The sequence below is a fragment of the Notamacropus eugenii genome, chromosome 3 (genome assembly GCF_028372415.1).
Source record: "Notamacropus eugenii isolate mMacEug1 chromosome 3, mMacEug1.pri_v2, whole genome shotgun sequence".
NCBI classification, from domain to species: Eukaryota; Metazoa; Chordata; class Mammalia; order Diprotodontia; family Macropodidae; genus Notamacropus; species Notamacropus eugenii.
In genome coordinates, this window is record NC_092874.1 from 96,442,732 (window position 1) to 96,460,160 (window position 17,429).

At 42.9% G+C, this 17,429-nt stretch overlaps 1 protein-coding gene across 1 annotated transcript; it reads right to left on the reverse strand.

The window, feature by feature from the left end:
- Positions 1-460: 460 nt before the first annotated feature.
- Positions 461-17,354, reverse strand: LOC140533041 (uncharacterized). Its single transcript, XM_072652328.1, has 3 exons — positions 7,700-17,354; positions 7,084-7,142; positions 461-4,168 (listed from the first exon to the last, which is right to left on the reverse strand). The coding sequence occupies exon 3, from the start codon at positions 4,152-4,154 to the stop codon at positions 3,624-3,626; it is 531 nt and encodes a 176-aa protein (XP_072508429.1). The 5' UTR covers positions 4,155-4,168; positions 7,084-7,142; positions 7,700-17,354; the 3' UTR covers positions 461-3,623.
- Positions 17,355-17,429: the final 75 nt, after the last annotated feature.

Here is a 17,429-nt window from a genome sequence, read left to right on the forward strand (position 1 = left end):
CCCTGAACATCCAAGGGAATATAAAGTCCCAGTCACACGAAGTCTAGGCAAGTCTGAGTTGGTAAACATGTCTGTACATGACTTGAGTCACCAAGTCCTTCACTATATCCTGCCCTGATGGCCAGGTACATTTCATATAAAGATGAGGGAAACTGTGCCCAGAGAAGCTAAGTGTTGTCTCATATTCTCGCTGTATTAGGGCAAAGTAAATCTCCTTTTTGTGAAAAGTTCAGTGCCTCAATTCATCCCAACATCAGACCTGAACTAAAAGAACACTAGTGTTAGAGCCATGCTACTGACACAAGACTTGAAACCAGGTCTTTCTGATTCCAAGTCTAGGACTCTATATACTTCTACTACATATTGTTTCCCCGCAGATAACCTTGTTGGTGACTACTCATCATAGCTCATGCGTCCCCCACCAGAATGTTTCCCAATAACAGTCATCCAGTAGTCTTAATTAGCTTTTAGCAAAGGCATTTACTAAGATGGTACAGTAAGAACAGTTGGTATAACACTCCTCCCAAAGGCTTCGGTTGTACTCTCCCACAAATATACATACAGCATTGATGAGAATAATTGATTCAAATAGTGTTCAGTGGTAGTGAAGTACCTATATATAATACACATGTAGCAAAGGGTAATTCACAAATCCTGGTGCTTTAGGACCTGGAATTTCTTTTTCTTTTGATAGAGTCCTCCAGCAGGTCACTCCACTGGTGGCTAGATTGGACTGGTTCTTCACAGCATAAAGTCTCTACTGGATAGGTCAATCCACTAAACCTTTGGGGTAGATCCTCAGTAGGAAGCTGGCATTTCTATCATCTCTAGTTTCAGCCACAGCTATGATCCTCAGCTGGGGGATTGCCCTAGCCTCAGGGCCAGAGAATGATGAGAAACAAGATGGATGGACTTTGTGTAATGGAAAAAGCCTAAGCTTCTCAGAAGTCAGATAACCTAAGTTCAAATCCAACCAGCCTCAGTTCCCTCAGGATAAAAAGGCAATTCCAACCCTACCAACAAGGGCTTTTCTTTGGTTCATTTTTCTTAGGAATCTTCTCTCTCTCTCTCTCTCTCTCTCTCTCTCTCTCTCTCTCTCTCTCTCTCTCTCTCTCTCTCTCTCTCTCCCTCTCTCTCTTTCTCTTTCATATGACCAGAATTCATACACATTCTGAACTGTAATAAAACTGTAATAAAAGTATTATACTCTCTCTTGTTAGATCCTGTCTCCACCAAAGGGAAAAAGACATACCCTGTACTTCCTTTTAAGGAATAAGTCCCCATTTCTCACTCCCAAGCTACACATTCAATAATTAAGCCACCCTGGACCAATGACTATTAATTTTTTTTTAAATAACAATTTCAAATAGCATAAAGGATAAAAGTTAGCAACTACAGGGACCAACTATCTAAAAGGCAGATTCACAGGTACAAAATTGTCTGTTCTCTCTTCTTATTGCCCTCCAGCTCCCTTCAACAATGAAGTTAAGAAGGGCAACAGATTAGTTTAGATTGATAAACAGAGAACAGCCCACCTAACCAGCAAGAGAGAATAGTAGAAGAAGCTTTTAGGGATCAAGTATACCCATGTTAACTAACCCCTGCCATGATCTCTTGGTTCCACTAGGAACCAGTGTAATCTGGTCTGGTCCAGTCCCCACTCTGCTCTCATCCATGCCTCAGTCTCCATAACCTCCACTCAAATCTCTCTGTTGGTTGATGGCCAACAGCCATTATAAAGCTCCTTGATCAGACCATCCCAGAAGTCCCAATCAGGGTTTCGGCCATATCTCCAGTCTCTTCAGCAAGGCTGCCCTCCTTCTCAGAAGTACATTAGATTCACAATCACAGGTACTTCAGGAATTCTGGGTAATGTCTGTCTGCCTATAGACAGGTTCTTGAAAGAAACCTCAAGTTTCCAAGGTAACACCTCTGGGTAACATCAAAACCAAGGGAACATTCATAATAATCCCTGATGTCTCTAAATTCCAAGGGTGTTATAAGGTTCAAAAATGCCAAAGCATTTTGAACAGGAAAGAGAGCTATTCAGAAAAGAAGTTTTATTGTGTTGATCACTTTGACTATGACTGTAAATTGATACAAATCATATCCACTAGAACCAATACCCCCTTAGGAAAGAATAGACTAAGCTTCCATATCTAGGAACAAAAATTTTTTTTGGTTAGATGAATTAATGAATGACTGCCCTGGTCATATGTCATATAAACTTCTATATACTCAGTATTTTCCCTAAAAAATACCATCTTTTCAGCCCTCAACACATACCTCACATTTGTCTGTGTTATACATATGCATACACACACACACATATATATATATATATATACATACATACATATATATATACATATATGTGTGTATATATGTGTATATACAGAGAGAGAGAGAGAAAGAGACTGAGTTTCCCTATCTCTTGTAGGCTGTAAGTACAAGGGTTATCCACTGACCCAACCCCACTGCTGATCTACATGGAAACTTTGACTTCCTCCATTTTAGACCTGGGACCCTCTTTAGGTGGTCCTCATATTGGCATTAGATTTACACATGATAAGCTTTAGCCCTAAAGCAGCTTAGAATTTTAGAACTCAATTGATCCACCAGCCTCAGTCTCCCATGGTAATAGAGATTACAGGTTTGTGCCATCATACCCAGCAATGAATAAATCTTAATTCAATGGTAACTCAGTGGTAAAGCAGTGGTAATTCAGAGTAGAACCTTTATCACCCATCCCAGTACATAGTGGGGCCAGGATGCTTGGGGGATGAGAATGGGAAACAGGAAGGCCCATAGTGCCAAAAGTTTTATAATTCAGAGTTGGCAGGAATATTAGAGATATCTAGAAACTCAGGCCCAGGGAAGTGAAATTAGTTCCACAAGGTCACACAGGGAATAAGTGGTATAACCAAATTAAGTGGGGAAGGAGAAAAACAGAAGGCAGATGAGCTATTATAAATGGAAGGGGAAAAGTAAAGTAATCCTTCATTTGTACAATCTCCAAGTATATTGAAAAAAATATTCTATAAAAGTGAGGTGAAATTATTATACTGACTTAAATTTCCATATTTCAGTTCTCCTCTTCCCTGATACCATAGAATGACATTTCCCACCTACGAGATGCTGAGACTTAAGTCTCGGACCTCTTTGTTCCCTTATGGTCTCATCTGCTACAAATGAAATAAACCTGAGGAGAGCAGTAATCCTGGCCAAAGCAGCTATGCTCAGCAAGATGGGATTGCCTAGGGCTTGGGGTACCCTCCAAGAAGTTGCCCTGGACAGCAGGCACTAGACAGCCCACATGCACCTGCAAGTTCCAGCCCTTCTATTCTCTTGGACCTCTCGCCATCATTATGGGCCTACTTTCTCACCTCTCCTTAGGGTTAGGGGTTGGAAAGCAGAACACAGCAGATGTGAATTAAGTGAATTGTCTGCATACAGTCTTATTACAGAGGGCATTGTGGGTCAAGGAAGCAACAATGGTTAGAACATTGAGCCTGGCTTGGATGAGCACCTTGCCCCTCAGTTCCACAGCCATGGCTGAATGTGTAAGTCTCAAGAGAGCCTTCTTGGGCAAAGCTCCATCCATAGCAAGGACAGAAGTGGCATCACTGCTCCCCAGAAACCCCGGAACATTGGGGTGAAGTAGGGGACATCCTGGCATGAGTACGCTGATGGTTAAGGAGGAAGCGGGCCTCTCGGAAGCAGCGTCTGCACTGGGCACACTGATAAGGCTTCTTGCCGCTATGAATGCGCCGATGAGTGAGCAGATTCTGTTTGAGGCTGAATCGCCGTCCACACTCAGGGCATGGAAAGGGTCGCTCACCTGTGTGGGTGCGCTGGTGGACAGAGAGGTTGTGCTGGATGTTGAAGGCCTTGCCACACTCAGGGCAGACATATAAAGCCCTCCCTGTTCCATTCATTCCAGCATGGGCCTTGTGGTGCCGAACCAGGCTAGACTGCTGAGAGAAGGTCTGGCCACATAAGAGGCATCGGTATGCCTGTTCCTCTGCTGGATGGTGGATAATGAGACCCTGTTCATCGCTGGGACTCTCCTCCTCATCTGCTTCAGAAGGCTCTCCTCCTGGTGGGGACAGGTCTGACATGGGCACTTCCAACAGCACAAGGGTTCCATTCATTAAGTCACCAACCTCTGGGGAGACAGACACAGAAAGGGCATAGGGAAATAGAATGGTTTTGACACAGGTCCATGACAACCCCTTTCCCCAACTAGGGGCAGTATGGGAAGGGACCACATGATGGGAAAAATGAATTTGGAATCTAAGAATCTGAGTTGAACTGATGGCTTGCCTCACTTAATGGCCCTGCGCCTCAGGTGCCTCATCTATAAATGGGGGTTAGACTAGAAGAAATCCAACTCTAAATCTTTTAATCCTACCTTCTTGTGCTAGAGAAGAGTGGCAGCCCCTCAGTAATTTATCTGTAACCAGCCTCACTTCCCACTTTTCCCCATTGCAATCAGGATGAAGGATCTATAACTAGAAGGGAACTCAGAGGTCATCTTGTCCAAACTTCTGATTTGACAGATAAGTAAACTGAGCTTCTGACTTGTCCAAGGTCACACAGCTAGTAAACTTTAGGGGAAAGATTTAAACCCATAGGAGTCCCCACCGGAGTCAGACCTGATGCCAGACAAACTAGTTTACTGCCAATAGAATAAGCCTTAGCAATCCTCCCAGCTAAAACCAAATATAACCTCTTCAAATCCCATTCATTCTTCCAGATCCATCTCATCTGGTTTCTCTTCCTCCTCTTGCCTTCTCTGACCTGCTTAGAACTCCTATAGAAGTTACTAATATTTTACATATGAGATCATAAGATTTAATTCTTGAGATTGTCTAGAACAGAAGTGCCAAGCTCAAGGCTCTCAAAACTCCCAGTAGTAGATTAAAATCTAATTAGGAAATGTTTAATAAAATAAAAACATAATGCAACACGGATAATGTTAATTTGTGTTTTTCTAAATCAATATGGTCCCACAGAGATCCTTCTCTATTTGAATTTAATTTAGATCAACCCCTTCATTTTACAGGTAAGGAAAGAGAGAACCAGAGAGAAGGGCATCCAGGAAGTAGCAAAGTCAATATCTGGATGGAGATTCTCTGATTCCAAATTCAAGGTTCTCTCACTATGTCTGTTGCTGCTGTTAATCTGGGTCTGGGACTCCATTGTAATGAGGAGTTCCTGGTGCACAATCTCCCTTCCTGATGCAAGATAGCAACTCATCTGTAAATTTTATTCTTAGAAAGTTTCCTTTCAATACAAGGACCACCCATGATTCCAGAGGAGAGATGATGAAGCATGCTGCCTAATTCCTGACAGGGAGGTAATGGATGGACTCAGGCCACAGAATGAGACATATATTTTTGGATATGGCAAATGAAGAAATTTGTTTTGCTTGATTATACATGACTATTATGCATAAGGCTTTTATCCTTTTTAAAAAAAACTAATGATGGGTGAAGAAGGAATAAAGGGAAAGTAAATTTTTGTTGGTTGAAAACAAATTAATAAATAAACATGAAAAAAAGAAAGTTTCCTGAAGCATAGCAAGGTCAAGTGACTTGCCCACGGTCATACAGAGAATACAATAGGTTTGTATAAAGTAGAAATTAAACCCTGGTCCCCAAGCACATGGCATAGAGCCTGACACATAGTAGGTACTTAATAAAGTTTATGGATTGATTGCCTCCTGGCTTCAAGACCAATCTCCCTCCATTGTACCATTTTACAGATGTGCAGTAACTCTTCATATTGTGTCCACAACTAGAGACCATGGTACGAAGATGTCAGTGATGATGCCTTCTGTTTCTCTGTATCCTCATACTACCAGAAGTGATCATTCACTAAGGTAGGCAATAAATATTGTAGATTAACTCACACTAATTCTGGGATTCCTTCATTTATCATATTGAAGTCCCAAAGGCCCTCTCTCCTTCAGAGTACATACTCCAGTGTAGTAAAAATATTATTTATTATTATTATGTCAGCTAAATTCAAATGCTCATCCTGTCTCAGAAAAGTACTAACTGTATGACTCTGCACAAGTCAGTCATTTAATCCTTGTCTGCCTCAGTTTCCTCAACTGTAAAATAGGGATAACAATCACACCTACCTCACCGGGCTGCTGTGAAAATCGAATCAGTTAATTATGTAAAACAACACATAAATGCTAGCTATCACTAGAATTACTACATTATTACTAAAAACCCATGACATTTATAAGGTCCCTTATATTCTTTTAGCATTTTCTTTCCTACTTCAAGGCAGGCAGGGATTATTTATCCCCTTTCCAGGTAAGGAGATTGAGCCTCAGAAAGTTTCAATTCAGTAAATATTTAGTAAGTGCCTACTGTGTGCTAGGCCCCGGTGATACAAAGACAAAAATGTTCAATTAGAAGAGCCAGGATTAGAATCCAGGGTACCCATCCCCAGCTGTCCCCTATACCCTTGCTCTCCAGCCTTTCCTAGAAGCATCTATTAAGTATCTCTTATGTTCCTTACACTGTAGTACGCCTGGAAGGAGGAGGCAGGTGATCACATTCTTAGTCCCTGGAGAAGCACTGGCCATGCTTGCTTCCTATCCTGAAATTCTGGGATTTAGTCCCTAAGACCAGACTCCAGAAGTCTAGAGGTAAGGGGTCCTGGGATTTTTCCTCCCCTAGAACCACTGCAATATACTCTTTCCCCTCTCCATCTTCCCATGTGTAGAATAGGGTAGGGGGAAAAAAGCAGAGGTGAACTGGGGATATTTGGGAACACCAGAGAAAATCAGAGGGGCAGAGACACAGGAGGCCCTGCCTAGGCACGAAGCCAAAATCTGGGAGCAGACAACTCCTTTTAAAGGTCCCAAGTCCTACCATCGCGTCAATCCCTGCACCAGAGCCCATTCAGAGGTCCCTGCCATGTCTCCTCCCACCCCAGCCTCTGCAGCACACGGAGCAGTTTGAGGTTTTCTCTCTCCCAACGTTAGTCCAAGAAAAAGCTGGCGATGATTCCAGGCTGCTCTCCCCAGCTCCTGTGCCCGTCCCTCTGCCCCAAACTCACAAGCCTGGATTGCGTCCCTGCTCCTCCTCCTTCTGGCTCGGACCCCACGAGAGGCTGCGCTGCATGATGGAAATACGGTAACTTTGAGAGCGAGAGCTAGTCCCCGCGGCTTCAAGCTAAATTTACAGTAAATACGGTAAACTTCCCACTACACTTCCCTTTTAAATACAATGCCTCTCCCGAAGCCACCTTTTCCTAGGTACTTGTATCAGCTCGGGCTTTAAGTTTCACCTCCGCAGAACTTCTAGCCCACCCATCTCACCCCACCCTAAGCAGCAAGCCTGCAGGCTCATGCACAGAAAGAAGGCTGCAGTCGTGCTGCTGCCCCCTCATCCCCAGGCCCCATGCACCAACGTTTTATTCAGTAATTACGGTAGCCCACCCGCAGCGACCTCCAGCACCCTTAGGTAAATAAGGTAATCCTCCTGCTGGAAATGCCCACTCAGCTCTCCAGGACTAGGGAGGCTCTCCACGCGACTCTCAGCAAATACGGTAACACTTCCGCAGTGACAACCTCAGTCCGCCCCACCCCCCTCCCCCCTCCCCCAAGGACCCAGCTCGCCCTTGATAAATACGGTAACTGCCGCAGCGGTCCCTGGCTGGACCTGGGACTTACCTGCCGCTGTGGTCTGTGTGCCGAGTCCTGAGCCCTCCCCTTAGACGCTCGTCTGTATAGCAGCCCCACCAGGCTGTGGTCTGACTGGCCCAAAACCCGGACTGCAGAAGAAAGAAGCAGATCTGGCGATGGGGGGAGGGGGGATGGCGCGCGCAGAAATCAGCATCCCAAGGCAGGGATTACTGGGGCAAGGACAAGGGTCCTCTCTGACCCAGCTCCTGGGATCCAGAAATCGGGGTTTTTCGAGTTGGAAAGGACTAGAAGTGATTTGGTGTATCTTGTTGAACAGATGGAGAAACTGAAGCCCAGAAAAGTGAGTGAGTTGCCCAAGGTCACACTGGTGAGGGAGGATTTGAAAACATGTCTGTCTCAAATTCTAAAACTCATTGTGGTACAACATGTTGGACCAAGAGTTCCCTGAAGGAAGAGCCAGGAACTCCCAAGGTCACCCTCCTGTTGGGGCCAGAACTGGTTGTGGAGAAACCTTAGGAAATCCTTAACCTTAACAAATTCTTGACTTCAGGAAAATGCTGTCATTACTTGTGGGTCACTCATACCTGCCTCTGCCTACTCTCTTAGAGCAGGGATTTCAAAGTTCCCCTTCCCCCACCCCTACACACACATATACACCCATCTCCATTTTATAAAGCCAGGTCCCTGGTTCATCTCATATCAGGCCAGAATTTAGATCAGCTTTCTTCCAGATTTGATATTAGTGGCCGTAAGGAAGGCAATGAGCCCCTGAGAAGGAACCAGACCTGGGCTTTGGGATTTATTCACCAATGGCACTAGATCCCCTGCCTGGAGTGAACCCAGAGGGCCTGTCCTTTAGTTTCTGGGCTTTTGCCCTTTGCTATTCTCTAAACTGATCCCTGAACTTTTCTGGGGAAGCCTTAGTACTGACTTTATTTCAGAGGTGCTATCCAGCTGTCAGCAGTGTCAACTGAACATATTTGGTTAGGAACCCTGACAGCTGATGTTTATATTAAGATGTTGGTCTCTGTAGCACCAGGTGGGAAGTCACAGTGGAAAGAATGTTGGAATGGAAGTCAAGGGACTTGAAACCTAGCTTCACCTTAGGCATTTAATGTTTTATGCCTCAGTTTCCTCATCTGTGAAAAGAGGGGATGGATGGATCAAAACACACTAAAATGCTGCCAAAATCAGATGAATGGACCAGTCTTGATCCTAGGAAACATAGGATGAAATACACTTCCTTTCTCTCAGGAGAGAGAGTAGGGAACTAAAGATGTGCAATGTTTCATACTACATCAAATTTAGATGCTTTGTTAATTGGGCTTTGCTTAATGTTTTCTTTATAACAAAGTTGAGGAAGTATATTGGGAAATTACTGCAGAATCCCAAAAAGGGGGCCTGAGGCACATTCCTAGAATGTGAGAGCTACACTGGACCTTCATGATCAATTTAGTCCTGTTTAGGTTTAAGAACCATAGTCCAAATATCATCATCAATAGTCTCTCAAACACAGCCCCCAGCTGTGTGACATAGCAGGAAGAGGCCCAGGGACTTAAGAAGTCCAAGAATGGTCCCCATGATAGGAAAATCATTCTCCTTATCTGTCTTCTAACTCCTATGGGATCACCCCTGAAGTTCACACCCTGAGCAGAGAACATATACATGTATATCATACATATATACACATATATACATATATGGTATACACACGCATATAAACATCTACATGGGATACATATCCACATATGTTTGAATGTATATATGTGTGTGTTTGTGTGTGTGTGTGAGATGTGGTGTGTATTCATTCCCAGCAGGGTCAGTCTACAACAAAATCACAAAGCTGGTAAATGTGGTCTTCAGTGACTTCCATTATCTCTTACCTGATGGCTCCTTCCTTTTCCAAGTTCATTCCTTAGGCTCATAGATCTAGAGTTGAAAAATATCTCAGTATCTGTCTCATTTTACAGGCAAAAAAACAGGGCCAGAGAGGGCAAGTGATTTGCCTAAGGTCACACTATAAGTAGCAGAGCCAGGATTTGAAAGCAGGCTCTTTGACTACAAAGTCAGTGCTCAGTGATAAGCTTGTTAGGAGCTTGTACTACCTCCTCCATCCCCCACCTCCAGGGTATTTGGTTTTTTAAAAAATATCATCAAGGAAGGAGCAATGTTTAACCCAGATGACTGAATCTCTAACATGGAACTTCAAAAATCAGTAAGGGAAGAATTTTTGGATGAAGGATGCTTTCTTGCCTAGAGCACTGCTGACATGAAACAGGCCAGCTTGCGAGAAAGTGAGTTCTCCATCACCTGAAATGCTCAATCAGAGGCTGTCTGGCATATTATACATGAGATTTCTATATTAGGAAGGAGATTAAACTAAATGACCTTTAAGGTATGGTTAGTTCCCAGAAAACTGGGAAAGAATTTTTGCAACTAGTGTCTCTGATAAAGGCCTCATTTCTAAAATATACAGAAAACTGAGTCAAATGTACAAGAATACAAGTCATTCCCCAATTGATAAATGGTCAAAGGATATGAGCAGGGAGTTTTCAGAGGAAGAAATTAAAGCTATCTATAGACATACGAAAAAATGTTCTAAATCACTATTGATTAGAGAGATGCAAATCAAAACAACTCTAAGGTACCACATGACACCTATCAGATTGACTAACATGACAAAACAGGAAGATGATAAATGTTGGAGAAAGATATGGGAGAGTTGGAACACTAATTCACTGTTTGTGGAGCTGTCTGTGAGCTGATCCAACCATTCTGGAGAGCAATTTGGAACTATGTCTAAAGGGCTACAAAAATGTGCATACTCTTTGACCCAGCAATATCACTTCTAGGACTACATCCCAAAGAGATCATAAAAATGGGAAAGGGTCCCACATGTACAAAAATATTTATAGCAGCTCTCTTTGTGGTGGCTAAGAACTGGAAATCAAGGGGATGCCCATCAATTGGGGAATGGCTGAACAAGTTGTGGTATATGAATGTAATGGAATACTATTGTGCTATAAGAAATGATGAACAGGAAGACTTCAGAGGCCTGGAAGGACCTATATGAACTGATGCTGAGGGAAAGAAGCAGAACCAGGAGAACTTTGTACACAGCAACAATCACTGTGTGCGAGGAATTTTTCTGGTAGACTTAGCCCTTCACAGCAATGCAAGGACCTAAAAAATTTCCAGTAGACTCGAGGCAAAATGCCTTCTACATCCAGAGAAAGAATTATGGAACTGGATCACAGAATGAAGCAGACCAATTTTCTCTTGTGTTTTGTTTTGTTTTCATGGTTTTTTCCATTTATTTTAATTCTTCTATGCAACATGACTAAGGTGAAAATGTATTTAATAAGAATGTATGTGTAGAACGTATATAAGATTGCATGCTGTCTCAGGGAGGGAGGGGAGAGGGAGAGGAAAGATGGGGGAAGGGGGAAAAATCTAAGATATATGGAAGTAATTGTAGAAAACTGAAAACAATAAAAAAAAAACTTTAATTCTAAAAAAAAAAGGTAAGGTTCCTTTCAATTCTCTGAGTCTATGCTGTACTGTATTGAGGGTACCCTCCCTCCCACAAGGCCAATCAAAAACCTTTCTTGGGTTTAGAGAGGTTGAAGCATAGAGGGGGTATCAGCTGACATCTTTCATCTCCAGTTAAGAGGTCTGGTAAGGGTCAGAGCCACAAACTTCCCAGCTTCCCAGCAGAAAGAGCCCTGGCACAGGATGTAGATTCTAAAGCCTGTTCTGATGAAATTTCTGGGAGACCTTGGGTAATTGATTTGATTTCCCCTCTTGGGGATCTCTATTCTCTCATCTGATATGTGGGAGTTGAAGCAGATAATCTCTAAGCTCTTTTTCACTTCCAATATTTGTGATTCTCTGAAAAGGAGGGCACCTTTTTTACAAGGTTTTTAAAAGAACAAACAGTAACTTACCCGACAACGTCATCTATATTTTTAGCCCTTTTCAGAATAGTCTACACCAAAAATAGAAAAGGAGAAATGGTTGATTGCAGGAGAAAGGGGCTAATGAGACAACACCTAAGCCTCATAATGCGCCTTGATAGAAAGAGGGTAGGGAAGAAAGTCCTGGATTCTAGACCTAGCTCAACCAGGCACCTATGCTATGACTTAGAGCCTTTGCTAAAAGTTTGGAGGAAAGGCACAGGAAAAAAATACTGTGTTCCCTCTCTGTTCTCTTCAAACGTTTTATAGGAGATCATGGGTCAAAAATGTATGTTAAAGGAGAAGATAATTCACCAAAGGCAACCTGAGACTGGTATAGACAAGAGAGTTTAGTCCCCTTCTCTTGCTTGGATAATTTGTAGCGACTTTATAAGCTAATGATGTCTATATGAGCCCTAGCTTGAAGATCCAAGTCTCAGTCACCAGGGGCAGGACTGCCCCAAGTGTGGTTCCTATATGCACCAGATACTTTGCCTGGGCATCATGCCCACAAGGTGGAGTTTAACCCTGACCTGTTTCCATAGGAGGCTGTGTCACCTGACTGAAGGGAAAGGAATTTGGCTTCAAGGAATCACAAGTTAAACATGGGTCCCTGAAACCTGAATTAGAAAGCCCTTGGTGCCCAGCCCATCAGGCAACAGAGATCTGGGCAAGAGCAAGGTGAAGCTATCTAGCACACCCTTGTGGGAGCCTGGGACCAAGAATTTTGAGGGGTTTCAAGAAACTAACATTGAGAAGAGGAGGGAGAAGTCCTGGGGGAGTGAGTGTGGATGGGTGGACCCCCTGCTAACCCCTAGGACATGCTAATCCAATAGGAAGCATTTATAGGGGATCATCAGAGCTTCTCCTTCACAGAAGTGCAATTCTGATGCCTCACTGTGACATGGAGGTAGACCCTGGGTTCTCAAAAGATATGTCCATAAAGCACAAGTCCTGGCAAATACTACCAAGCAGGAAAGGCTGAGAGGACAGACCTAATGATGAACTCAGTTTCTGAAATCTGAATCTCAACCCAAATAAATTCTGAGGAGCTCACTACTACACTGGTCACAGGATGATCCTTTTTTTTTTTTTTTTTAGTGTCAGCAACTGTCCAAGATCACTTACCAAACTGTAGGTGGGGTTTGATCTGAACACCCACCCTGACAAGCTCCCAGATCCCTTGACATATCGAAGTATTTAAACGTCTTAGGCACTAACAAAACACTTCATTGACACAGGGTATCTGCTTCAGCTCAATCCTCTAACTTGCAGTGCTTGATTGCTGATGGAGGCTGAGTCCTGACAGATGACATTTCAAGAACTGGAGGAGTGCTGTGAGGAACAATTAGGAGTCAGAGCAGGGGATCAGAGGATCACAGCTGCAATCAGTAGGATCTGGTCCAAGTCCCACATTTTATACTTAGGCTGTGCTGTGCATGCAGATGCAGCGCCACCTCTTTTCTCTTTATCTATGAGCATAATCTGATGGCATGGTCTTCTTCAGCAACAAAGGACAAACACATATGAGCATAAACAGTACCAAGCTAGCCCCAGCAGAGTAGGGGGTATAGAGAGCAATTTTGTGATTCCCAAGAGATAGGATGGCCTCTTTGATGTTTTGTCTGAGGGACTCAGTGACAAAACAAGTATCCATGACCTACTATGTGCAGAATACCATGGTTCACAGCTGAGGAAAACAGGAAGTTCAAATTGCCCATTCTAACCCTCAAGGAGCTAATCTCCAGTGTAGACTCTACATGAGACCCAGTAAGTCATGGGTATCAAACATACTGCTGTCAGAACCAGATTAAAATGTAATTGAGAAACATTTAACAAAATAAAAAAATACAATAAAATGTAGGTAATGGCAATTTATGGTTTTCTAAGTCAATATGCCACCTTCGGTATGTTTCTATTTGGGTTTGACACCACTGCAAGATACCATAAGCACAAGTCTTTCCACCTCTTCAGCTGTGCCATTTGCTACTTTGACAAGTGCTTCTCTTTGACTGTCAGAGGAAAGAGGTACCCACTAACCTCCCAACTTCCTCAGCCAAAGTGATCCTACCATGGCTCCCACTTGAGGAGAATATGAGGACCTGGAATGTGGGGATACCATGAGATACCCAAGTTGTCACTCGAAGCAAATCATTCCAGGGCATTCCCAGTCCCAATCCTCTTCACTATCACCACCACAACCCCTAAAAAAACCCCAAACTCAATTCACCTGAGCAGTATTATTCAGTACTCTCTTTTCCCTGTCCCAGTTCTGTGGGATGTTTTTGATACAATTTTCTTGGTTTTTCAATCCTACCTCCTTAAGTATCATGAAGATTTTTATCTTTATTGAACTCAATACTGCTAAAGATGTTTCCTTAAAAGAGCTTACCTAAGCTCATCCTACCAAGCCCCAGTGGGTTCCCCTCTCTGCTCTATGTCAAAATGACTGTGAATGCAGAATTGTGCCTCATCTTCCTACTTAATATGGATGCTTCTGCTTGTTGCCAAATGGCACCCCTAGTGTTTGTTTTCATGGTGACTGGCATCACCATGGCAGCCAACAGTATAGCACCACTCTTATTTTCCCGTTGAGTCCTAGAGACCTTAAACCTGTTTCTATAGATGGTAGATAACTGTAGGTGCCAGTCTTGTGAAGATTAGGGAGGTAGAGGAGGAGGTGAGGAGGAAAACAAGAGGGCCCTTTGCCAAACAGCTTAAAAACATTTGTTCTGAGAAACAACCTTTGGCTAATTAAAAAAACAACAAAAAACTGAGATCTTATCTCCTCCATAAAGTTTGCCTGCTTGGCTAAGAGACTGTGCTCCTTCCTTGCTCACCACCCCAGGAACAGACTTATCAGATATAACATATAAAAACATACCATTTGATGTAGCAACTTGGTTGGCTTGTTTGACAAATACTTGTTCTCCTGATAAGAACCGTTTCAGAAAGAAGTGAAGTTAGTTAGGCTGCCCTGCATTTTCTGAATGAACCCATATGGTTCAGAATGAGGAAGGTGCTAGTCCCGTGGTACCCTGAGCTGAAAGATTATGTTCAGTCTTGAACACATTTAAGAGTGAGCATTTAAAAATTGGGCCCTGAAGAATTTGGTGACCAGAGTGACAATGGGCCTTGAAATTGTTATATACAGCTTGAAAGAACCAAAATACATTGAAGAGGGAACACAATCATAGCCTTGTTATCTGAAGGCTTGTCATGTAAGAGACAGGCTGGGAGACATGAATTCTCTGCGACTAGTGGACTGAGCAACCAGTTACCCAGAACAGAAGGGAAGGGATCATGTAAGGGCTAGACTAAATAACCTCTAAGGTACCTTCCAATTCCAAGATTCTGTAATTCTGTGATTCGTTGACTTTCCAAACACACCTTGAGCATTCTGTCCCTGTGCCTTTATCCATAATCCACTCTCCCTTCTCTATTCATCCAAAACTATCCATCCTTCAAAGCCCAACTCAAGTCCTGTCACTTCCACAAAGCCTCCTACAAAGACTCCAGCCCACATGGATCTGAATTCCTAGGCTGCGTAGCACTTAATTCTATTATTTTCTGGATCAAGAGTATCACAGCCTTGTCTCCTATTTAGAGGAAGTGGGAGGCTGCCATCATTAAATGTCACATACAATCATTTTGTGACTCCAGAAAACACATTTCTTTGGTCTTCAATGGAGATAACTACTCTATTTTCCCCACAGGGAGCTTGTGAGGAGAAAATAGAGGTTTTTTGTTTCTATGAGCATTTCCATGGCTGTCCTTGGGCCCCTAGTGAGAACCATCCTGAGAATCTGAAAAGTAGGTATGAGTAGCCTTCTGAAGGTGAGATTCCAAATCTCCAGGATGAGGACCAGTAGTACCCTAACTCAGATCAGAGGGATTCAGTTCAGGGACATGATGCTGAAGAATTATGGGACTGTATAGAGTCCAAGAGGTTCTCAACCTCTATACCTCTACTCTATATGAATTTGCTTCTTGTTTTTACATTTTCACAACTATACTTTAATATAACTGGTTTCCTCTACAATCCAATGTATTTTAATTTCTGCATTTAAAAACATTATTCTGAGAAAGAGTATATAGACTTCACCAAACTGCAACAGGGATTCATGAAAGACACAAAAAGGCTTAAGACTTCCTGTCCTAAACACTTAAGAATATCCTGAAGGAAAAACTTATTCCACATATCAAGGGACAGAAGAAGCAAGAAGCATATTATTATAGCAAGAAGTATGGTCTATCATAAAAATACTATGACTAGGTGGACTTCAAGTTAAATAAGGCCCAATAGTGCTCAGACATGGTGTGGTTGGGGGCCAGAAGACTGACTTTGTCCAGCCAGATCAAAATGGATCAAGAACCACCATACCCAACTACTGTGACCATTGTAGTCTACTTCACCTATGAGAAAATGAAAAGATGTTGGAAATGGGTGTAAGATCAAGCTCAATGCCTGACTGACAAAACATTTGCTACATTTCAGCAAGGAAAAATTCTCCTCAATCTGTTCTCCATTTTTCCATCAGGAAAGATTATGCTCCTCACCCTGTCATGATGCTAGCTCCCCTGATGGGAGACCCCATGATGCCAGTGATGAGCCTTTCTCATCCTGGATGGATGCTTGTGAGATTTTGGCAACTAAAGCTGCTCATTGCACCAATCATCATATGAAATAGGACCTGGTGCCTCTTCAAAACTTTGTTTTTGTCCTTTGTAAGAGCCATTGTGGTGCCTACTTATCATAGCTCTTTGGTCACAGTCAGGAGCAGTGAGAAGTCACCCTTGGGATCACTATGTTCCAGACTGAACAGAGGCTAGTAGCCTTCACCAACTCTTGTATAATATCTGCCTGCCACTCAACCAACCAGCACTCCATCACTGAAGAGAACTTAACTAATTCCTCTCTGAAGTAGATCTGCAATGTACCAAAGTGTTTGGGATTGTGGAATTCTTGGGACCAGAGGTCAATATGGAAGGTCACATTTCCTCATGAGTATCCTTGCCAATAAACAACCTTGATTAAAAAAAGAAATGAGATAATAACCAGTCAAGGATTATCATTATTAAAGGGCATCAGGGTCTAGGGGATGGAGGACCAGCTTTGGGACTAGGAAAACTCTAGTTTAAATCTTGCCTTTGACTAATACTGGCAGTTTGATGTTGGACAAGTCATTTAACCTCTCGGTGCCCAGGCAACTTCCCAAGATACTTACATTACAGATGAGTTGTTAATCTATATGGAAGGTGTTTCCATACACATTGGTTCAGTACACCAATGAAACCACAGGTCCTACCAATTTTTGGATCCAAAAAAAAGAAAATTGATCATGCACCCTCCCTCAAGGCAAGTTGTATCAGCAATTTCTGTCTATTCAATGCTACCCCCACCCCTATTTCATCCTACCACCACCACCACCCCCCCCCCAGAGGTATGGGCACCTAGTAGTAGCTAGGACTACTAAGAATTCCACCAAGATCATATTCTTCTACCTAATCATTTACCTTCCCCTAGATTGGCCCCTCCGTGCCTGCCAGCCAGTAAAACAAGGCAGGGCTCTCTCTAACCAGCATGTCTCAACATCTTCAGCCTTTAATTGACTTGAGATATTTGAGAGCAAGCTGGTTCTGTCCCTTTCTCCAGGAGTAGGGATGAGAAGGAAGTATTTCTTCCCACTGAGCATGTGTGAGTACTGAGTATGTGTGAGTACTGAGTATGTATGGTATGCAGAAAAAAGAGAATACTGCTGGGTAGCTTCTTGCAAGAAAGCAAATATGTCCAAAGTCTT